Genomic DNA, 25,058 nt, shown 5'->3' with positions numbered 1-25,058 from the left:
AAATACATTAAAAATATGAAGAAAACCGATTATGGAATATCTTTTATAACACCCGCCATCAGGTGTGCCGCGTGAATAGCACATCTTGTCAATGCAAACAGACCGTTATAGCACCGTTATAATTCATGTTAAACCTGAGATTCGACTAGAGAACAAATACATAATAGAATAAAGGTCATGAGATCTCTGCATTGCACAAACAAACAAATCTCATCTTTAAAATCAACATTTGCCTTCACTGGTGAGAGAAAACAAATCCCATCAGAGTTCATTTGTGGGACTTTTACCTTTCTAGTATTGAACAAACAATGAAAAATACATAAAATATGAAGAAAAACGATTATGCAATCTAATTTATAACACCCGCCATCACGGGCCACGGACTCACTTTAAAAAATTTGAAAGAAAAAAAAATATTTAAAAAAAAGTATCGAAACCGGATCTGATTTTGGTACGGTATACCGTAGCCACCAGTAACCGGTATTTTGGTAATACCGGATACCAGTATGCATCCCTAGTTTGGACACGCATTAACATTTCACACCGGAGCATTTCTTACCATACGACCTTTTTCAGACTATTGTTGTCGTCCTTATTTACTCAAAAGACCACTGAGCTCTCTCCGGTTTAATGTAGACTTCAGTAAAAACAAACCAAAAGAATAAAACTAAAGAACAGTTTGCATCCTAGGCTCTTAAAGCTAATTACACACAGTCTCCCACGGCACAAATGTACAGTGTTCACTGCACGCCTTGAGAAATGTAATCAGTTCTGACGCGCTGTGACACTCCTCGCTGGTGCGGAGAATAAGGGACGTTTCACATCCGAGAACAGAGAAGCTTCAGAGCGACAGTGAGACGACGAGCCTTCAACCGCTCAGCGAAAAAAAGCCTCAGCATGACTGGAGTTTCTGGTCATGGGAACGAAATGGAGCATATCAAATGCCAGTCAGCAGGAAGCTTGCAGCCGTTGTCAAGGAATTTGCGGGGTGAAAGGGCTCTTGTCTTTGTTTGGGGCGAGTCATGCTTTTTGACGGAAAGGCGATAGAGCAGAGGATGTCTCCTTAAGCCTCGCTTCATATGTTTAAGCCTCATGGTGCGAGCTTTTGAGAACAATTCGTCCCAGGGTGCAGAGCCGAGCCAAGAGCAAGTGATAACATCAAATCCTGCTGCATTCATTTAATTATATACAGAGTTGGGAGAGTTACTTTAAAAATGTAGTCTGTTACAATTACTAGTCACCTAATCTGAGTATCTCAATATGAAAGTAACCTAATTACTTCCCATTCCTTTTGACTTACAAGATATTTAGGATAAAAACTGATTGTATTTATAGGAAAAGCTGCCTTTCATCAAGCTGGGGATTATCTAGAAAAATACAGTAGGAGGGCAATACTGTGGCGCTGATTAGGGATGCCAGCGATTATTCGATTTTTCGAATATTCGTTGCAGTCTCCATAATCGAAAATTATCTTTTAAAATTCGATTTCATTTATATATTTTTTTATTATTATTATTTTTTTTTTTTTTTTTGACTTAGTTTCAACCAAAATATAGGCTAATTAATAATAATAATAATAATAATAATAGTATTAATAATTGTAAATGGCCATTGGTCACACCACCAGTTTGTTTTACTGTAAACTTGGAGGAAGCCAGCAGCGCAGGCTGCGCAGACTGCTGCACTCCGACCCCGCCCCCCCCCCCCCCCCCCCTCTCCCTCTCCGTCACATTGTGCGATTGATTTATTGGTGATATACAGAACAGTGAGAACAACACAACTAAAGATTAACAAAACGGTACGTTCAAAGAAGAGTTCCTCGTGGAACTACTTCGAACTGACAGGTGCAAATGAAAAAATAAATTGTGTTGGGGGGGGGCGAATGATCGAATAATTGAATAATATTCGCCAGGGCTTTCCGATTCTCGAATTTGATCATGGTCAGTTTCTGGCATCCCTAGCGCTGATCTTGTATATAAGATATATCAATTCTGGCGAGAATGTGACGCCCGCCCCGTATACAAGATGGCGCCGCGGACGTAAACAACAACGTGACGTCGGAGCTCTGTAAAAGCAAAGCTGTGTCTATTTGACACGGTTTTAATATTTTTGGAGAAATTATACAGTTTTTGACAGAACAGAAATATTGTTTTCTGGTATCACTTAAAGGGGGCCTATCATGCAAAGTGCACTTTTTGGTGCTGTGGGAACCAACACACGGGCATCGGTCACGAGGACGTCCCACACCATTATACGTGGACGTACTCAAGAATGACGCAGGAGCACAAAGTTCCAATGAACGGGCCAGATGTATGGAGAACCGGGATGACTGGAAGCGACGATGGAGGGTTCGTCTGAGGACCACCTAGAGAGAGACACATGAGCAGAAATCAAATCTGAGCTGACAGGAAATGCTCTGTTTTAGTTTAACACACACAGTCAAGCTCACACACACTCTTTTATGAACATATCGGTTCAACAGCTGAATGAAAAACAGAACAAATGAAGCAAAGAAAGTGAAAAGCATGAAGCAGATTCACACTTAAAGTATTATCGAACAGAACAGAACAGAACAGCGATAACGTCTGATCCTTTTACAACAAACACTAGAAGCTCTTTTTAAGTTTTGACTAACATTGTAATCCTGCTGGTAATCCACACATTTAGAAAGTAATCAGATGTGTTAATGTAACTGTAAGGGAGTACAGTTTTCTTCGTATCCTGATAATCCCGTTACATGTCATCCTTTACTCCCAAAGCCTGCTTATTCATGCCTTTTGAGTGTTTAGTTTCTATGGAGCGAGCCCAGTTTGTGGTTTAATGAAGAGATGTTGTGCTGCACAGCCTCAGCTGCCGGCCAGTGATGGAAGTGAGGAGGAATGTTAAACTTCCTGTCAATGTGTGTGTGTGTGTGTGTGTGAGTGTGTGCGTGTGTGTGTGTGCTTTACACAGATGCTTAACCCTCCTCCCCAGCAAAGCAGGATGGGAGGGCGGTCTGAGCTTCCTCTGTGAAACATCTGATTCTTATTTGCTGCAACAAGGGAGGATAAGAGAAAAGGATGAATGAGTTATCAGAGACTTGTGTTTGGAGTGGATCGAGGAGGACAGCTGTATTGTTTAATACATCCGGAGAAATCGGGCAGAGTGCTTCGTTCCCCGGGTGGAGTTTAGACCTTGAGTGTTTCATAACCCTCTGCTCCAGACCGTTTCTCACACATACTTTTGGCATTTATTTCCCTCTGCTAGCCTAGATGCTAATCTCCAGCGCTGACTTTGTTTTGAGATAAACACACAAAGGTGACCCTGTTCTTTTCAAGCAACCCGTGCTTTCCACCTAAAATCTAAACATCTGAACAAAAGAGAAATGTCCCTGCTTTCAGGTTTGTTTTCAGTGACATTGTTTTAAGTTGGAGGCCCATGGCGGGTTGTAAAAATGGTGGGAATTTGACACTAGAGTCCTGCGTGTGGTTAGGTTTACACTCTTTCTTAGAAGCAAACTGTCCTGACTTGCTCCATCCATCAGTGCAACAGGATTATTTGAAAAACCTCTTGGACTGGATCTTATTTTTGGCTAGTTTTGTGCTCTCACTCTCACTTCCAAACCTTTTTTATTGGTTAAAATTGATGTTGACATCTTAGAGTTTCAGTTTTCCCTCAAGAACTCAACATGGATGGAAAATGTATGAACAATTACTTATTTAGGAGGCCAAGAAGCACAAAATGGTATTATTAATAGCTCAAATCAGCGTACGGATCACCAAAATCGCACTATTCTAGCTAAGGAAATGATTAAAACTTAAACTATTTCCATTTGCTATGAATAAATAACTTAGACACTCGCCCTTTGCAGAAAATCTCATCTAGCCCCCCTTCATCTTTGACATTGCTAATAATTCATCTGCACTGATCTTTTTAATCTCCCTTTAAACGTTGCCATTGTTTTAAAATGTAATGTTTAATGGAGAAAACATGTCTTGCACTTAAAAGCCCTTTCCGATCTTTTCAATATTCAAACAAGAGCAACGTGTGTTTCTTAACCGAGAAAAACTTTCAATAACTGACATGCTGTTACGCTTAAAGCCTTTTTGTTAAGTATTGCAAGAGAAGATATTGTAGAGAAAAGCAAGCTTGCCAGTAAATAATGAAAGATTTTAACATTGTGTGACCTTTTTAAAAGAAGAAATCTCACCCTTTGAGACACATACTTAAAAAAGCAACGCTGCTATGAATGTCTTGAGGTCTTTATTTGTTATATTTGTGATGGGTAATAGGTCAAATGTTGACATAATCGGAGCAAAGGGAGATATTTTCATCACAGCCACTCAGTGCTATTTAAAACACCACACACAGTGTCAGTTCTGGCGTTGAATCAAAGAGCTAGCTTTTTTCACAGATATATCTCCTTAGCTGCTTTCACACCAAGTACTTTTCCGTACTTAGTTCCCAGCACTTAGTACCCTCATTACATGGAACTAAGAGCAGATCGCGTTCACACCGAAATAAGTTCCCTGAGGGTGGATTAGGCAAATTTAAGCCGCTGACGTCACTTCTTCTTCTTCTGCTTTGGGTTTACTGGCAGGCCGCAAACAACTTCACGGCGTATACTGCCACCCGAAGTCCCCGGCCGGAAGTCCCCGGAGTTGGGGACTGGCTTCAGTAGAAGCTGCTGGGACTGCTTCCACTGAAGCCTTCTGAGTAAATCGCCAGAACGCCGACACCTCCTCATCTCCACCGCTCCCATGTTTTATTTTGTGTTGCCAAAAGTTATTCTCTCTTCGTTGGTGCGTGGGGATAATGCTAATGCTAATAATGCTAATGCCAGCAAATACAATGGCGGCTTCACAAAACTTTTCAGAGTTTTATGAGGCGTGGTTTGCAATTCGCCCAGCCAATCAGAACTTGGATCTTTTTTCCCCCCATGAAAGTACCACCTCTCTATCAGGCACTAAAAGTTCTCATGAACTAAGTTCTCTTTTTAGTGTGAACGCAAAATCCCAGGAACTATCGGAACTAAACGGGGAAAGTACTCCGGTGTGACAGCACCTCATGTAGAAACAGCTTACTGTACCATTATTTCAGGTGACAGCAGCTTCAGCGGAACGTAACGCACTGAAGCCAAAATATATCCACAAACTGCTGTTTGGTTTTAGTCACACATATGTTCACGTCTCCATGGCTCAATCCGTATTCCTTTGGGGCCACTTTTCCTGCACATTAAACATGAAAAGGAGGCATGAATTTGTAACTTAAACAGCATTTGTCAGCACAACAGCCTTGTGTTTGACTTCTGGCATCAATTAAGTCGGACTATTGTTGGTAAATTGTGCCGGATCATTTGACGTCAAATGTTTTCAGATGTTTGACTTAGTTCATTTTTTTTCTTGCAGCCCTATCTGCTTTTTTATTGACTGACTTTGCTAATTCGGTTTTGGTATATTCATACAGACATCTCTAAGAGGTTGACCAATCACAACAGAGCCGGTCAGCTAACCAATTGGAGCAGACTGAAAAGAGGTGCTGCAGCACAGGCAGAATGAGACAAATAAAGAATGTTTTGAACATTAAAGCATGGAGACATGTAGAGACACTACATGCTGATATACACCTGAACATCAGCAGGAGAGGACTCTTTAAAGTAGAGACACTACATACTGATATACACCTGGACATCAGCAGGAGAGGACTCTTTAATGTAGAGACACTACATACTGATATACACCTGAACATCAGCAGGAGAGGACTCTTTAAAGTAGAGACACTACATACTGATATACACCTGAACATCAGCAGGAGAGGACTCTTTAAAGTAGAGACACTACATACTGATATACACCTGAACATCAGCAGGAGAGGACTCTTTAAAGTAGAGACACTACATACTGATATACACCTGAACATCAGCAGGAGAGGACTCTTTAAAGTAGAGACACTACATACTGATATACACCTGAACATCAGCAGGAGAGGACTCTTTAAAGTAGAGACACTACATACTGATATACACCTGAACATCAGCAGGAGAGGACTCTTTAAAGTAGAGACACTACATACTGATATACACCTGAACATCAGCAGGAGAGGACTCTTTAAAGTAGAGACACTACATACTGATATACACCTGAACATCATCAGGAGAGGACTCTTTAAAGTAGAGACACTACATACTGACATACACCTGAAAATAAACACCCTTAAGGTCTGTAGAAAACCATTTGTTGGTCTGGACTTCTCTAGGTCCACCATATTTTCCCATACTATATGTTTCCTTTAAAGAATATTGCATTCACTACAATTTGGATATGGTCTGTGAGTTTTGTCCATTACAATTCTTTTGATATCCATTTGCCAGACAATGTTTGGCAGTAAAATAGCATGAAATTACAACAAGAAAAAAAACATGAAATATAATATCAAATTGTACTTTAACCCTCCCACCAGAGAGTAAATCCTGCACACACCCACTAGTTCAGAACAAATACAGGTCATCCTCTGAACATCCGATCCAACTGCACGACTGCTCTTGTTTTATCTTATTCAAGTATTTCACATATTGGGTGCGGTCATCAAAATGGGATTATGGGCTTGTTCGTTGCCACCATAACAAAACTCAGTGAATGTGAAGGCTTTTGTATTCACTTCCTGTGGGGAGCCCAGCTGACTGAAGCACACATGCTAGCAAGCCAAGCTTTTTGTTTGGGACTTTCCATTTAAGGAATTGAATAAAACATTACACTCACTTGTGGGTTTTTAAGGATGCAAGAGATCTAAATGTTTCTGCGTGTCTCTCCACTTTGAGTTGTACGTTTCTTTTAGATATTTACGAGGTGTTTCACTCAGGTCGGATTCACTTTTACAGTCAGTAGGAGTTGGTGAAGCTGTCAAGCAAAGTGTGGGCTAAAGTTTCTGTCTACTACATCAAAACCTACTAAAACAAAATCCATTGTGTTTGCAGGGGAAGCCTAAGAGGGTTGTTTTCTAAAAGCTAACATCTGTAATTTATTGTATTAAATGAGACTTCTAAAACCCAGAAATAAGTCGGCATTATACCATTTCCAGTAACCCGGCTGGAGGACAACAGGTTTTCTGAATGTATTCTTGGTCTTTAAAGCTTCAAATAAGGTCTGTGGTTAACACAAGCTGAACACATTTTGGTTCTACCACATAAAATGTCAGTAAATACCCCACTGGTGGGTTAAAAAATGGCGGTTGCTAACAAGTCTATAAGTGAAACGACTAAACAGCATTACACTGAACATTCACCGCCTTTAGCTTAGCGGTGGTAACGTGAAGTCAAGTGACCGTGCTGTAGTTCCTTTACAGCCCAACATTAGCCACCTTTAGCTTAGCGGTGGAGACGTGAAGTCATGTGACCGTGCTGTAGTTCCTTTATAGCCCAACATTAGCCACCTTTAGCTTAGCGGTGGAGACGTGAAGTCATGTGACCGTGCAGTAGTTCCTTTATAGCCCAACATTAGCCACCTTTAGCTTAGCGGTGGAGACGTGAAGTCATGTCACCGTGCTGTAGTTCCTTTATAGCCCAACATTAGCCACCTTTAGCTTAGCGGTGGTGACGTGAAGTCATGTGACCGTGCTGTAGTTCCTTTACAGCCCAACATTAGCCGCCTTTAGCTTAGCGGTGGTGATTTGGAAGTCATGTGACCGTGCTGTAGTTCCTTTATAGCCCAACATTAGCCACCTTTAGCTTAGCGGTGGAGACGTGAAGTCATGTCACCGTGCTGTAGTTCCTTTATAGCCCAACATTAGCCGCCTTTAGCTTAGCGGTGGTGACGTGAAGTCATGTGACCGTGCTGTAGTTCCTTTACAGCCCAACATTAGCCACCTTTAGCTTAGCGGTGGAGACGTGAAGTCATGTGACCCTGCTGTAGTTCCTTTACAGCCCAACATTAGCCACCTTTAGCTTAGCGGTGGTGACGTGAAGTCATGTGACCGTGCAGTACTGCCTGTATAGCCCAACATTAGCCACCTTTAGCTTAGCGGTGGTAACGTGAAGTCATGTGACCGTGCTGTAGTTCCTTTACAGCCCAACATTAGCCACCTTTAGCTTAGCGGTGGTAACGTGAAGTCATGTGACCGTGCTGTAGTTCCTCTATAGCCCAACATTAGCCACCTTTAGCTTAGCGGTGGTGACGTGAAGTCATGTGACCGTGCTGTAGTTCCTTTATAGCCCAACGTTAGCCGCCTTTAGCTTAGTGGTGGTGACGTGAAGTCATGTGACCGTGCTGTAGTTCCCTTTATAGCCCAACATTAGCCGCCTTTAGCTTAGTGGTGGTGATTTGGAAGTCATTTGACAGTGTTGTGGTTCCTTTATAGCCTAACTTTTTACTTAAGGAGATTGCATTATTGCCTCAATTGTTACAAAAGTGATTTTATATGTGGAGATTATCCTGCTGAACAAAGTATGCAAAACTTACAAAATGACATCATCATTGCACAAACCTACTTATGGTCAACATAGTATTATACAAATGTTTTAAGCCTGCTTGTCTTGCTATTACTTTATTTGAATTGGGTAAAATGAATGCACTTTCTTGTTGAGATCATTCCAAGAAATCTCATCCTCTCATAATGTCCAATTTGACCAATTTAGCTCACAATATTATATAATAACACACTTATAATCACTCACTGTAACAGCCGCTGTGGAGTTTCTCCCTCCTCGTAGCGGTGATAAACGGCTGGTTAAGTCTCGTCTGGCAGTGTTTTGACAGCTCTTCATTCGCGGTCCAGATTCACAGCTTTTAATCTGATCAGCTTAAAGCCATGATACTATGTTGTGCCTAAAGAAGATTAACGGGAGACTCTGACTGCTGCAAAACCCTCTTTGTCAAAGTGTAAACAGTTCAGACATCGGCATGCGGAGAGCATAGTTACCGTTTGTTTTTCTCACAGAGAGAATTTTGATTAGCTTCAGCTGAGTAAACACAGCCACAGTTTTCATTATGACATGAGCTGGAAGATGCTGCACAATATTGAACGGGTGTTTTCAGAGTTTGATTAAAAGCATGTTTTGAAATGCAGCTTAAGAACGAACCAGAGTTGTGTCTACATGTTTATATACAATTTATTAAACAAGTGTAATCCTTATTTTATAACTACCACCTGCTACAGCTTGTTAAGACACTATTAATCAAACTACAAATATTAAGTCACAGGCTCCTCCCACAATGCGACATGAATATATAAGACATAAAGTAGAAATACAATAGTGTAAGATAACTTTGCAAGACTAATGTGCAAAGCAATGCAGGAGAAGTTAACTATATGCAAGTGAAATAGAATAAAATTAGCTAAAAAATAGGATTCAAAATTAAATACTGCTTATTGTAACAATAGATAAATATGTGAGATCCAAACAGATGAAGTTACCCCTCTATTAAAGTATAATTTCTGTAGAATAAAATAAGATTTTCTAGCACTTATTGCTGCACTAATGCAATTCCTACTTGTTTAGTTGGGATTTAATTTAAGAATATAATATAATATATCGTTATTGTCATCATACAAAGTACAACAACATTTCTTTGGCAACTCTCACTGCAGTAAAAAATAGACACGATAGTACCGTGGAATAGCTTGAAAATCCCACCCAGTCCTCCTATAACCAACAATAGCACATGGATGCACATGTGCGGGGGCTTCTGTTTCCCAAATGGGAATAAAAACAGGGGGAAATCCCTGAAATATATCGAGTATGAAGCTGTTAGAAGAGCTTCTCCCTTGTAGAAGCACGAGTCCCTGGCATCAGACAGCTGATTAAAGCCAACATTAATCCCATGAGCTGCACCAAAGATCATTAAGCCACTGCAGAAGGAAAAGGGATCTCATGCTCCTCCGTTTGACTGAGAGGAAACACCGCGCTGATGAGAAAAAAAGCACATTGTTATCTTGTGAAAGCAAATGTTACGTCTCTCTCTCCGGAGGCAGCATTTAGCTCACACTCATGAATGGACTTCAAAATAGCGACGCCCAGTTTGTCTCACACAAAGCTGTGAAGCCGTTATCACACTTGTGTTGGAAGCAAGTCAAACACACACGCACACACACGCACACGCACACACGCACACACAGACCTATATGGGCTCAGAACAGTCTCATAATACACACATGCACACAGAAGGATCCACACTTGTGTTTTTCAATGCACACACAAATGTGTTCCGTTTCATATTGCGGAGTTTCATGAGTGCTGCAGGGTTTGTAATTCACTGCTGACTCGCTGGCTAATTTTCAAGCCCTGGATATATCATGCCCTGCAAGGCTCCATCTGTAATGCCATGACCTATTTGTGTAAAATCAGCCGCTGCCCGACATGTTAAACTGCATTTCCTCACTTGATTTCTCATAACTATTAAGTACAGTGGATTTAACAGCTTTCCCCCCCTTCCGATATACATTATTATCGACCGACGGGATCCCCATGATTGTTTCCATCTGATATATCTCACCGCCTCTAACCCGAGCCGATGTTAGCGGCAGGTCAGGCGTGGAAAGTGGAAATCTGTTGTGTTTAAAGGCAAGACTGGACGCTAGGGCTGCTCAATTCATCGTATTTTAATCGCAATTACGATTATGGCTTGCACCGATTACGAAAACAACGTTACCGAAACATAACGATTTAATATTTTTTTATTATTATTATTTTTTATACATTATTTTGTATTGGTTTTTCAGTTGAATTATGCTTAAAGTTCAGAGTAATCAACTGTTAAAAACATACTGTTCACATTTCTTTGTCTCCAATAAATGGATGTTTTCAAAGTAAATGGATAATCGTTTTCAATAATTGCTATATCAATTATTGACCCAAATAATCGAGATTATGATTTTTGCCATAATCGAGCAGCCCTACTCGACGCTGTAAGAAAGGTTGTTGTGCGCTGACATTTCTTTTCATTTGACATACAGTAAATCAGCATATATTTACACACACGCTTGCATACGTCTCAGAAGTGACTCCGGCTCTCTCTCTCGTGATTGATTGGCTCTCATTGAACCAAACAAGTCAAAGTCCACTTTATTGTCAATCTTTCAGTTTGTGTGTACAGACGGAGAGATCGAAATACAGTTTCCCACAATCCCGAATACAAAAAACAAATATATATATGTGTGTATATATATATATATATATATATATATATATATATATATATATATATATATATATATATATAAACGCATATATACACAAATATAAACTTAACACTTAGGGTTAGGGTAATGTTGTGAATCGAGTGGCCCATGGTGGTGGTGGGGTTATGTTATGGGCAGGCGTATGTTATGGACGATGAACACAGGCCACTCGATTCACAACATTACCCTAACCCTAACCCTAACCCTAATCCTAACCCTCACACCAGATACTGACTGGTTTTCGGACCCCCCCAGACCCCCCCAATAAAGCAAAAATGAATGTTTTAGAGTGGCCTTTTATTGTGGCCAGCCTAAGGCACACCTGTGCAATAATCATGCTGTCTAATCAGCATCTTGATATGCCACACCTGTGAGGTGGGATGGATTATCTCGGCAAAGGAGAAGTGCTCACGATCACAGATTTTTTCAGATTTGTGAACAATATTTGAGAGAAATGGTTATTTTGTGTATATAGAAAATGTTTTAGATCTTTGAGTTCATCTCATGAAAAATGGGAGCAAAAACAAAAGTGTTGCGTTTATATTTTTGTTCAGTGTATATACACACACAATCAACAGACACATTTATATGCACACATTGAGACATAAATAAAAGAACAACAATCAACATATACAAAATAACAGCTACTTCAATATCTTTGAGAAATGTACATTAGTAATGCAGCAATGGATTAACACTCTTTCAACCAGTAGATGCGTTAACTAAGGCATCAAATAATAATGAATGTGATTAAAGCCAGGATGTGTGCGTGGATCTGAATCAATAAGTTATTCTGACTCTATCTGTTGTCCGCAGATGATTTGTGCTTTATGAAAAGTTTCTCTTTCACTTCATTAAACCCCTGCAGGCATCTTCAGATCAGATATGCTAAGAAGTCTGCAGCCTTTTGGTTTCAGAAGTGAGGCGTCACAGTGTAGTGCTATTCACACACACACACACACACACACACACACACACACACACACACACACACACACACACACACACACACACACACACCCACTGTGTTTACCTTCATTAAATTAAAAGCAAACGACACCAAGCTGCTCTGTTATAACTGTGTGTGCTTATGCGAAAGATATCGTATTAGCGGAGCTCGTCTCACATGTATTTAAAATGCTTTATCGTGCATATTGCTGTATCACATCAGTCACAACATGATGTTTATTTATTTATGTATTCAAGTTGATCCAATTTGACATCGCTGAGCTTTTTTACAGAGGACACCAAGCGCAGGATTTGCAGCGCATGAGAGTTTTACCAATATAAATGACGAGGCAAAGTGTAATCTGCACACAGACAACCTGGACTTCACTAGATCTTTAATTATGTTTTAAAGATAAAGGTCCTTTGTGGATTATTACATGCAGTGGGGGTATCAAACCTTTCTTCTTTCATTTCAGTTCCAGCTTTGGGTGCAGCAAACTGCTAAAGGCAACCATTTACAAACTGAACATACTGTATAATTATGCCCTGAGTTTGAATGCAAAAGAATAAATGATGCATTCCCTTGTCGTTGCACTAATTAAGCTTCTGCCTGTGGCTGCAGTGTGTGCTGCTCTGCACAGTCCAGACAAGATGATTTCCTGGCGAAGCAGCTTTTTTAATTTGATGAGTCTTGTTGTCATACCGAGCTATGAGACCAGTGATGTGACCAGCTTAGAGAATAGTGTATTTAAAGAGGGGCTTTTTGGCCTTTTGGGGGTTTAGCTTTCCTATAGTGTGTTTTATTGGTTTTTGTGAATCAATCAATGTTTATTTATATAGCTCAATATCACAAAAGTTACATCTGTCTCAGTGGACTTCACAGTTTGTACAGAATATCAGTATGACAACACGACACCCTCTGTCCTTAGACCCTCACATCGTACAAGGAAACACTTCCAGAGAAACCCCACAGTTTAAAGGGGAACATGGGAGAAACCTCAGGGAGAGCAACAGATAGGATCCCTCTCCCAGGACGGACAGACGTGCAATAGATGCCGTGTATAAATCAAAGAGATAATACATTTACAGCATAGGCAGACCGGATGTTTGGAAATGCATGTGTCTGTAATAAGAAGGTGAATCCACGAGGATGTCAACAATCCTTTGGGAGCCATCAGGGAAGTAGTATGATGAGAGTCAGGCAGGACCGCAGAGACAGGTTCAGCCACGACTCGAAGTCCAGGACTCAGATCAGGACTCAGGATAGAGGATCCAGGACTCAGGATCCAGGACTCAGGACTCAGGATAGAGGATCCAGGACTCAGGATCCAGGACTCAGGACTCAGGATAGAGGATCCAGGACTCAGGATCCAGGACTCAGCACTCAGGATAGAGGATCCAGGACTCGGGATCCAGGACTCAGCACTCAGGATAGAGGATCCAGGACTCAGGATCCAGGACTCAGCACTCAGGATAGAGGATCCAGGACTCGGGATCCAGGACTCAGGACTCAGGATAGAGGATCCAGGAGTCAGGATCCAGGGTTCAGCACTCAGGATAGAGGATCCAAGACTCAGGATCCAGGACTCAGGACTCAGGATAGAGGATCTAGGACTCAGGATCCAGGACTCAGGAGCCCAGCAACAGGATCAGCCTGGACTCCGGATCCCGGCGTAGATAGACACCAAAAAGAGATTTGGGGGAAGCTGGGTTATTCTGAACATGAGAGTACACAGGTACAGACAGAAGGAAGAAGTAAGGTGTCCCCCGACAGTCTAAGCCTATAGCAGCGAAACTAACGTGTCTACGTACATGCACTCCCTTAGGATAGGTGAATGTCAATGGGCTGCAAACATGTCACAGTAGAGGCAAAAAATACAAAAGTGAACCTGAAAAAGATCAGAATGTGACCGTCAGGCCTTTTACGCTTCGTGCTGCAGCACCTTCATGCACCAAAGTATCCAAACTTCACATTTGCACAATTTAAACAAAGGCCCTGTGTCTTTTGTTTGCCTTTGTAGTTTTGACGAAACGAATTGTACAAACGTGGATAACAGCAAACCTTTTCACAGTGTCTGCTCGGAGGCATTGCTGCTGTTGTACAGAGAGTGACAGAAGAAGCAGTTGTTTGAAAAAAGAGCGTAAGAAAGGAAGTTCAAACACTGCCTGCTTTCACACCTCTGTAAAAGTCTCCGCATCCTTTCATGACACCTCACCTTCTGGTAGTATTTATTAGAAGATCAATCAATCAATCAACATTTATTTATTTAGCTCAATATCACACGTTTTAGATTAGTCTCTCAACATGTGTCCACTCTTCTCCATGTCTCTTCTACATCAACATGTGTCCCCTCTTCTTCATGTCTCTTCTACATCAACATGTGTCCCCTCTTCTTCATGTCTCTTCTACATCAACATGTGTCCCCTCTTCCTCATGTCTCTTCTACATCAACATGTGTCCTCTCTTCTTCATGTCTCTTCTACATCAACATGTGTCCCCTCTTCTTCATGTCTCTTCTACATCAACATGTGTCCCCTCTTCCTCATGTCTCTTCTACATCAACATGTGTCCCCTCTTCTTCATGTCTCTTCTACATCAACATGTGTCCCCTCTTCTTCATGTCTCTTCTACATCAACATGTGTCCCCTCTTCTTCATGTCTCTTCTACATCAACATGTGTCCCCTCTTCTTCATGTCTCTTCTACATCACCATGTGTCCCCTCTTCTTCATGTCTCTTCTACATCAACATGTGTCCCCTCTGTGGAAAGAGACTCTGAAAGTTTCAGGAACAAAGATTCTCTCTCTTTTTGATCCATTTCTATAAAAACTTGTCTGAAAATGAGCTGATCAGATTTTGGCCACTTTATGATGTCATAACGATGTTTTGTCTTGTGTAACCATTAGCCAATCAGCAACCAAGGTAACCCCCCCCCCCCCCCCCCCTTATCACCTGAATCTCCTCCTAGAGCACCATTGAGTTCTTTGTAACCAAATGTCTCTCAGAGGGGCGTGGGGAGGGGCTCCTTATTTTCATCTAAAGTAACAGACAGAGGATCAGCACTTTGGAAAAAGCTGAAACAGAGGGGATTATGGGTAATGCTGCAATGATCTGTTTAGTGTTTCAGCCAATCAGAGACATGTTCTGTATATATCTGAATATCCCTGAACTCCATCTCACGTTTGACTGTAGGTCTCAGCTAGCTTCAGCGTGGCCGTTAACACGTTGACATCAGCTGTTTGCCAAAGACGTTTCCTCCAACACGATGTCGGTTAGCTTCTCTCTGCAGAGCTTCTGATGAGCCGGGCTCCAGGGTTCTGGTTCCTGACAGCAGATCGGATTATTTTGTTGTGGGAACACACTCTTCATTTCTTTAATGACTCCCATTCTGTCACAGCACAACAACGTGATGGACAAACATGTTTTGATTTGTCTGGTCCAGTCTGGAGCCGGGGGAGCGGCACAAGTCCAGGACTGTGATATGATACTAGTGGATGGTTATAGCTTTAAGGGAAAAGAGACGATGAGCCAGAAATGAATCCTATTAACACGAATGTTTTTACATACGAGGATATATCTTTTCTCTCTACTGTCAATATTGCCTTGCAACTAATTATTATTCGTCATAATCCCTTAATTTGTCCTCTGTTTGGTTAAAATGCTAGAAAATCGTGAAAAGTGGCCATTGACATTCTGTAGAGGCAAGCCTGAGGTCTATTATTGATTTGTTTTATACGACCAACCACCCAACATCAAAAGGTAATTCATGTTAGAGCCAGTATTTCGATTTTATAAGAAAGGCCACCTAATTGTGACGTCTGTAGTCAACGCACTATAAAGGACTACAATTCCCACGGCGCCTGTGCTAACGCCACAGTGATGGGCAACCTGTTGAGAGACGCCGTCGAGGAACAGTTTTTAACCGTAACGTACCGTACATACAAATCGTACAAGTACCCTTTAAGTTATGAAGTTATAAGCATTATCAAGAAAGAAAGAATACCTAAGTTGTTTGTTATTTTATTTCAGTTTGGCCTATTTCTTTGAATATTGTAAAGGCCTATTTTCTTTGTTGCATGTGCAAAAGTTTGTTATTTTATTTTGAGCAAACACATCACAACATCTTCTAAACCATCGGAGGCCAAGCAACACTTCAAACTGTGAGTACTTTAAAGGAAAGAAACAAGTTGGAACTGTCTGTTTAAGGCGTCTAGTGGCTTGATGGAAAGACAAGGAAGGAAGCCACGACAATTCATGTTCAATAAAAGAAACTACAATTTCTACATTTTCTGTGGAGCAAGATTACGATTGTTCTCAAATGACCCAAGTAATATATCTAGGGCTGCAATCTGTGATAACTTTCATTAACCAATAATATGCTTTTTTTTCTAGATAGAAGAACATATGTTTCTAGATAGTTGATGAATCACTTAAATTATTAAATGTCAGAAAACAAAGGACCTGTGGTGTCTTCAAATGTCTCGTTTTGTCCATCCAATCAAAACATGGGTTAGGAAAATACTTGCTATTGAATTAATGACTGAGCTTGTGATTAATCAATTATTATAATATATTATTAATGTCCTAATCCCAAATATTTTTTTATCTACCAAAATTATACTTTTTGTTGTTTCTTTTCCAATGAATATGTACAGGCAGAAAGAACACGTGTATCTGCCTGGGTAGTCGCTACTTCAGGGGTTATAGTGGGAAAATGTGTCTGTGAAGTGACCCTTTAACAGCAGGGCCAAAGGGAGGTGGTCCATCTGTCCATCTGTCTGTCCCCCGTCTGTTCACACTGAATCTTTCGGGATATATTTCTTTATCTCCTGCATGAAGTCATACATTTCCCCCATGAATATCACTCTGGTCCCTGGCAGGGTTTCTCCATTTCTGCTTGAAATGAGCTGCAGATATCTGTTAACCTCAGTGGAAATATGACGTGATGTTTGTTCCATCCAAAACGTTTATTTTGTAGTGACCATAAGCATTAAGGCTTCAAGGGGCCATAACAGGGGATAAGCACTTTTAGCCTTGTTAAATTATTTAAAAAATAAGTAATGTAATCCCACAACTAACACGTATTTTCTTGATTAGTTATTTGATAACAAAAAATTACAAAAAGTACACACACACACACACAACCTGGAGCGCCTCAATACGACCCCTTTGTTTACTTCCTATGTAACACTCACGCTTCTATTGGCTAGCGCTCCATCACATTGTCCGTGATAGGATAAGGGGCGGGACATCTCAAAGCAGAACATTCGAATTATATGCTTTTTAAGGCGAAAAGTAAAACGTTATTATAGGCTTGTTTGCATTCGGGACAGGAAGCTACTTTGTCATAAAATCCCACATACATTTTTTCGAAAATACCCTTTTTTACAATAGCTAGGCGTTAAAACGGTGTTGTAATTAGGGATGTCCCGATCACCCTTTTTTGCTCCCGATCCGATTCCGATCATTTGATTTTGACAATTTGCCGATACCGATTTTTCCCGATCCGATCGCTATGCAATGCATTAAGAGAGAAAAAAGAAAAAAAGCATTCAAGTTGTCCCTTAAGGTTATTTTTTCTTATTTAAATTGTATATTCTATCCAACATGGATATAGCTTCTTTTTTTCACAGCAGCATTGGATCAGTTCAGTTGTGCAGCATTGGATCAAAATAAAGCTTTCAGTACTCGTTAGCTTACTGCTACAATTAGACACTGCGCCCTGCCCACTCTGTTGCCAGATTTGAGAGAAATAAGCAGGTCTATGAAAACAAGCCCCAAAGAAGCAACACATACATGATGTTGTGTAGTTTGAAACCAAAACTAAGGCCTCAGGATGACTTTAAGACTTGAACATGAGCATTTTTGTTTTGTAACAATTAATAAAAAATAACAAAAAGTTATTTAAAAAAAAGTATTTAAAAAAAAAAAAAAATCCGGATCCCCGATTTTTTTCTTCCGATCTTTTGAAAATCACGTGATCGGCTCCGATCCCCGATCACGTGATCGGATCGGGACATCTCTAGTTGTAATTGTCAATATTGCATCTCTTCAGTAACATAGGGGTGACATCAGCGTCCATCTATAAACAGTCTGTGCCCTGTGACACACACACGTGAACTTTGGATGACGCCAATCATCTCATGTCGGCTCCCAGACAAAACGTGAAGCTGCATCACCACCACCACCATTCACCGCTTTGTACGCTTACTGTGGCCTCCAGGTCCAATCCCCCAACCCCCAACCCCCAACCCCCCCCTTTACTCCATCACTCTCCACATCCTCAAATGTAGGTCACTTCCAGCTGCTGTAGGAGTGTTTGTTTGCCTGGTTGTCACCTCTCGTTACACCCCCAGCTCCCCCTACTCCTGCTCAGGGGTCATGAACGAGGCCAGTTAATGCATGCCTGCTTTCTACAGCTCGATGTTCACACAATGATGGGCAGAACCATGAAACACATCGTGGATTATTAATGCTATAGAAAGCAGAACATTAATGCTATAGGAAGCACAACGTACTGTGAGGTTTGGTCGAGCAAATGTGTTTATTTCCTCAGAAATCTTCGTGTTAGAGGGCATTTATGTAATGATGCCAAACTGCTGGAGCTTTAGTAATATTAATAACCTTTATGTATATAACACACATATAAGTGCTTTCACTTAAAAATACACACAAAGCAAGGGCAGCATCTAAACAGGAAAACACAGAGTAAAACAGAAATACTTTATTCATCTTTTCTTTGTGTATTCATCCTGTTCCAACCTTGAGTTTCTTCACAGTTCCAGATAAAGATCAGTCTAGACTTCTATTAGTTTTATTATGCTGGAATCAGATTCCAGTGGTTCCTGCGTAGGACTGTTTCCTACTGCTGCGATCCAAACATTTCCAATATGTCCTCCAAAGCATTGTGAAGTCCAAAAGTCCACATTTATTGCAAAAAGATGGAAGTAATCATTTCCAAAAATCACAACATGTTCTCATCCAACCATTTGTTCTGCTTCGATCGATATTTGTTAGTGTTAGGCTTTTCAAAAACAACATTTTAGTTGCACACAAAATGATGTTAGCACCATAATTCAGTTTTTTTTATAGATAAGTTGATAAATCGTCTTCAAATATTTTGTATTTTACACACCAACAGTCCTACTTGCAAATATATTCTTATATAATCACAGAAGGTTAGGACAAAATGAAATGAAAGTGATATATAAAGTACTTAAATCCTAATTAATATCCAGTTAACGCTAGTAAGAACGCATTTACGTTCATTTTGAAATGATGACTCAAATCAACCTGGTGTCATCCACCAGATTACACTTTGGGCTTTATTTGCTCAATGGATGTAAATGGGGTTTAATTTGTGAGTTAGCAGCAATATCTCATTCTCCACAGGCAAATCTGTTTAAACTAAAAGATGTTAGCGCCATAAATGACATTCATACAAGCAACATATGTTATGTATTGGCGCTGTAGTGACGGTAGAAGGGAGAAACCAGACCTACAGCTGCCTGCACACGATGTTGGAAATGAATGAAATATAAATGAATTAAATCCTAATGAATATCCTGTCAACACAAGTCAAAATGCAGTTACAATGTTAAATCATTTCTCTTTTGAAACTCCATAAACAAGTTGTTTCATCCACCAGATTACACTCTGGGCTTTATTTGCTCAATGTGTTTTAGTAGTACAAGTTAGCATCAAAATCTCATTCTCCACCGGCAAATCTGTTCAAATAAAAACATCTTATCACCTTAAATACAAGCAAAATATCGATGTATTGGCGCTGTAGTGATGGTAGCCGCATCTGCCTGCTCACGATGTTTATCTCTCTCTCTCTGCACAGATTTTCCCTCGGAGGCTTAGCGTTATTAGAGTCATATCTCTGACCTTTGTTTGCCCCCCCCCCAGTCTCTGCTAAATCCATTCAGAGCTGTCACACTGTCTCCAGCAGCGACACACACACTCTGGGTCACAATGAGCACATACCACGAGCCCCAGGAGGGAAACACATGCTGCGAATGACACGCTGCAACTCAATTCATAGCCGGCTGCAGCCTTTACTGCCTCGAACTGTTGCTCGTCACTTTGCATTAGAGGGGCTCCTCGTATGTAAACATTCCTGTGTGTAAGCAAGGGTCATTTAGTTTGTGTTTATGATACAATAAGGAAGATAGTGGCTACTGCTTGAGCCAGTTTGTTTTTAGGTTAGGCTTTTATTGATCCTCAGAGGGGAAATACGGTTGTTGTTGCAGCAGCAGTAGAACAGACATAAGTAATAATAATATTTATATAGCACCTTTCATACTTGACGCAGCCCAAAGTGCTTTACAGAGTACGACAGAAAATGACAATAAAAAGTGAGGGTATAAACAAACAGAAAGTTATATCACTGAACCGTAACACAATAAAACATGAACAGTGATACTACTTGTTGGGGAAATATTTTCCAAGGCCCATAACTGTGACCTCAGTTCAAACTGTCCTGACTGAGAACACGCACCTGTAGCCTGGGCTGATGTGCTCTCAGTGTTCTGTCTCCCTGTTCCTGCCTGCTGGCGTCAGCTGATAGAGGTGTTATGATTATATCTTGTTATGCAGCATGTTGATTATTCTGTCTGAACTAAATACACGGGTCTGGGGTAGAGTTCTTCAGAATTGACGTGGCAACTCTACCGTGAAGTCAGAACCTCTGACTCTTTGACTTGTTTTGTGAATTCTCCGGCCGAGGGTCCTAAATAAACCGTCAGTGTTTGACATCAAAGCTCACCCCGTGTCTCCTTCATGAGTCGGTGACTCCTCCTGCATCGCCAAATCAAATCAAGTTTTATTTATAAAGCACATTTAAATGAAATTTTTGGTTGAGCCAAAGTGCTGTACAGTACATGACTAAAAACACATTACTACAATCACAATGAAAGACAATAAATTACAACAGATATCAAAAAAACAGGGAAAAGTCAGGAGTCGTGCTCCGCTCTGACTAGAAGGCCAGGGAGAAGAAGTGTGTCTTAAGAGTAGATTTAAAAAACCCCACTGTCTGGGCCGACCTCACGTGGAGGGGCAGAGTGTTCCAGAGCCTGGGGCCAGCTGCCCTCGGGTTTTGAGCCTGGTCTTGGGCACTATCAGCAGCAGGTGGTCAGCTGCTACACAGAAGTTTCCCCCACACTACTAAACATATTACAATTATCCCAAATTATAAGCCACACTTAAACAGACAGGTCTTTAATTTACTTTTTGAAATGCCAATTGAGGTTGCTGTTCTACTGTAAGATCCAATAAGAGGGTGTTCCACAGTGTAGGGGATGAATATAAGAAAACATAATTGATTAGAGGTCAGCTTATAAGAAAGAAAATATGCAATAAAACTGAAGAAAAAAGCAGATATTTGGATGCATTTTTAAAACTTAGCGCCAATAAAAGAATGCCAACATGGCTATTATCACTTCCTGTCTGCATTTTACCCATGCATTAAAGGTGGGGTAGGTAATTTTGGAGAAACCAGCTCGAATGCCCTAAAATTTGAAAATACACAGCCGGAACAAATCTGCCACTTCCTTACAGAGCCCCTCCTCCAACACACACGAACGCGCACATGACCAATGAGGGCACGAGATAAGTTTGTGCACAGATGGAAGGCTGACAGGCAGGTAGGACATCCAGTTACTTTAGCCGGGCCGGCTCAGATGATTGGTCGTGCTTTTTACAGTACCACGGCTTCCACAGATGATATGTTTCTCAAAGCACTTCAGATATTCATTGCTATCGGGATGTTAAGAGCATTCCATGGAATATAACAAAAAGTGTACCTCGAGCCGGTTTCTCAAACTTACCTACCCCAACTTTGACATTGAAACACTTTGATACCTAGTAAATATCAAACACTTGGGATATAGGAGCTTCTTGTTCTGTGTCTGAGCAGATGTATGGGTGTTTAAGCCTGAAGGAAAACTAAGATATTGATAATCTTGTAAAGTAGAAACCACACTAAGTGGAAATCTGCGTGCTGTTTGTTAAGGTTGGACAGATTTCTTCTTTTGGTAGCTTTGACTACCATTCTGTTTTGTATTAACAAGAGAAAATAAGGGTTAACAGTTAAAAATGTCCCTTGAAAGCTTCCATAGCTGAGCACCATCTGACAGTTTGCTGACCAAATGCTTCACAAGAACAAAACACAGCTTTGTTTATCCTCATGCAATGCTGATTCTTATCTTGTTTCAATCTCCTCTGGAAGATTATGTTCGATGCATATCTGAGATCTGCCTGCCGCAATCTATTTGTGAAGGCTCGTTGAATTTTGTATCATATTGACATGAAGATAAATAATTCAAACAAAGGATTTGTGTGTGTGAACATGAGCACCGAGCTCTCCTGTTGAAGATGTGAAAGAGAGCTTGGATTGTGTTTCGTTTAAGTTTTATAGACGGAGTGTAATCTGAGTAGGAGGCACAAATGAGACTTCAGTTTCGTGGTCAAACCGAACTAAGAATAGCTTAAAGTTTAATATTCACAACCCCTCTCGGCCCCTTATTTTCTAGCCAACAACTGTCCGTCCCATCCCCAACGTCTCCTCGTCAGCACATGCCCTCAAGGCTCTTCTGTAATTCAAAAATTATTTTTTCTCAGCTGCGGTTTCCTGTTTACTGGATTCTCTCTTTCCAGTGCCTCATCTTCCTCTTGTCTCTTTGCAGGAACTCGTGGCCAGAAGCTCAGCCTGCAGTCGGCGCAGAACCTCCTGCAGGAAGAAGTGGACCGAGAGGAGGAGCAGTCAGAGGTAAAAAAAAATCAAAACACACCTAATGTGGAGCTCTTGTTCTTGGAGAATTGTTAGAAAAATCTCCCTGGTCTCCGGCTTGAGCTTGAATCTCAGGATCCATGTATCTGTGATCCTCTCCAGAATGGAAGTAGTCATCACATACAGAGCATCAACTAGTTCCTGAACAGTGTCCTTCACATGCTGATATCCAAGAGAGGGAGTTACACAGTCACAAGATGGAGGAATAGAAAGCAGTATTCAATGTTTACTTCAGATTAGCTCCACGTCAGAAATGAGCATGCTTGTCATATGTCTCTCTCCATAGAGGCTGAATCATCATGTTAATCACATAGCTATCATATGCCTCAAACAGTCCTGATGCTCTTCTAGGTAATCACACATCCTGTCATGTTCACAGCTACAGTTGGGATACCTTTGATATCATGTGGACTCTCAGATTGGAGGAGGACATTCAGTGTTTTCCCATCAGAATCAAGCTGTGTTTCATCACTCTGGCAGCACAGGGTTTTAGAAAGCCTGCAGTGAGGCTGTCCAACATCTGAAGCAGCTCAACCCACTCCCACCATCACAACCTCTGCACAAATCCCTCCACATAATGTACACGTGTTCTCACAATCCTGCATTTCCATTTGACACCTTAAGGCTTTTGGTACAAGCTGTATCTAGCAACCACTCTCTGCATATGACTACGACATGTTTGTTTGTTTAAGGGTATGAAGCAACGTTCTTCCAGCAAGTATCTCTTAAAGAAATGTAAGAAATGTTTTTGTCTGGATGATCTGTTTTACTGCAGATTATTTTTCCTGACCGTTGTCTCTTTTTCTACAATGCATTAAATTACATTTAATTTAGCCTATTTTTATCCAATGCAACTTACATAAGCACTACACACTGAAATACACCTGAACATCAGCAGGAGAGGACTCTTTAAAGTAGAGACACTACATACTGATATACACCTGAACATCAGCAGGAGAGGACTCTTTAAAGTAGAGACACTACATACTGATATACACCTGAACATCAGCAGGAGAGGACTCTTTAAAGTAGAGACAATACATACTGATATACACCTGAACATCAGCAGGAGAGGACTCTTTAAAGTAGAGACACAACATACTGATATACACCTGAAGATCAGCAGGAGAGGACTCTTTAAAGTAGAAACACAACATACTGATATACACCTGAACATCAGCAGGAGAGGACTCTTTAAAGTAGAGACACTACATACTGATATACACCTGAACATCAGCAGGAGAGGACTCTTTAAAGTAGAGACTCTACATACTGATATACACCTGAACATCAGCAGGAGAGGACTCTTTAAAGTAGAGACACTACATACTGATATACACCTGAACATCAGCAGGAGAGGACTCTTTAAAGTAGAGAAACTACATACTGATATACACCTGAACATCAGCAGGAGAGGACTCTTTAAAGTAGAGACACTACATACTGATATACACCTGAACATCAGCAGGAGAGGACTCTTTAAAGTAGAGACAATACATACTGATATACACCTGAAGATCAGCAGGAGAGGACTCTTTAAAGTAGAAACACAACATACTGATATACACCTGAACATCAGCAGGAGAGGACTCTTTAAAGTAGAGACACTACATACTGATATACACCTGAACATCAGCAGGAGAGGACTCTTTAAAGTAGAGACACTACATACTGATATACACCTGAACATCAGCAGGAGAGGACTCTTTAAAGTAGAGACACTACATACTGATATACACCTGAACATCAGCAGGAGAGGACTCTTTAAAGTAGAGACACTACATACTGATATGCACCTGGACATCAGCAGGAGAGGACTCTTTAAAGTAGAGACACTACATACTGATATACACCTGAACATCAGCAGGAGAGGACTCTTTAAAGTAGAGACACTACATACTGATATACACCTGAACATCAGCAGGAGAGGACTCTTTAAAGTAGAGACACTACATACTGATATACACCTGAACATGATAATATTACAGTCCCTTATAATAAAAACACTTTAGTCAACATGGTGCATCAACACACAGTCCCTTTGTAAGTCCTTTGTTTTCTTTTAGCCTTTAATCTGGATAGCGGAGGAGTCTCTTTCCCACACGGCTGCTTCAAGCTGGGATTGATCACCTCCCCCGCCTCAAAGGCTCCGATCAATACCTCC

At 40.8% G+C, this 25,058-nt stretch overlaps 1 protein-coding gene across 1 annotated transcript in view; it reads left to right on the top strand.

Annotated features, from left to right (window-relative positions):
- Positions 1–23,992, top strand: part of vps37d (VPS37D subunit of ESCRT-I) — a 37,557-nt gene extending 13,565 nt beyond the window's left edge. Inside the window, exon 3 of the mRNA XM_079651678.1 lies at positions 22,791–23,992. Within this exon, the coding sequence (XP_079507804.1) occupies positions 22,791–22,930 (140 nt within the window). The 3' untranslated portion in view covers positions 22,931–23,992. The remainder of the gene's footprint in view (positions 1–22,790) is intronic.
- The last annotated feature ends 1,066 nt before the right edge of the window (positions 23,993–25,058 follow it).

This window comes from Notothenia rossii (assembly GCF_949606895.1).
Source record: "Notothenia rossii genome assembly, chromosome: 9".
Classification (NCBI taxonomy): domain Eukaryota; kingdom Metazoa; phylum Chordata; class Actinopteri; order Perciformes; family Nototheniidae; genus Notothenia; species Notothenia rossii.
This window is presented reverse-complemented; position numbering and strand designations above follow the sequence as displayed.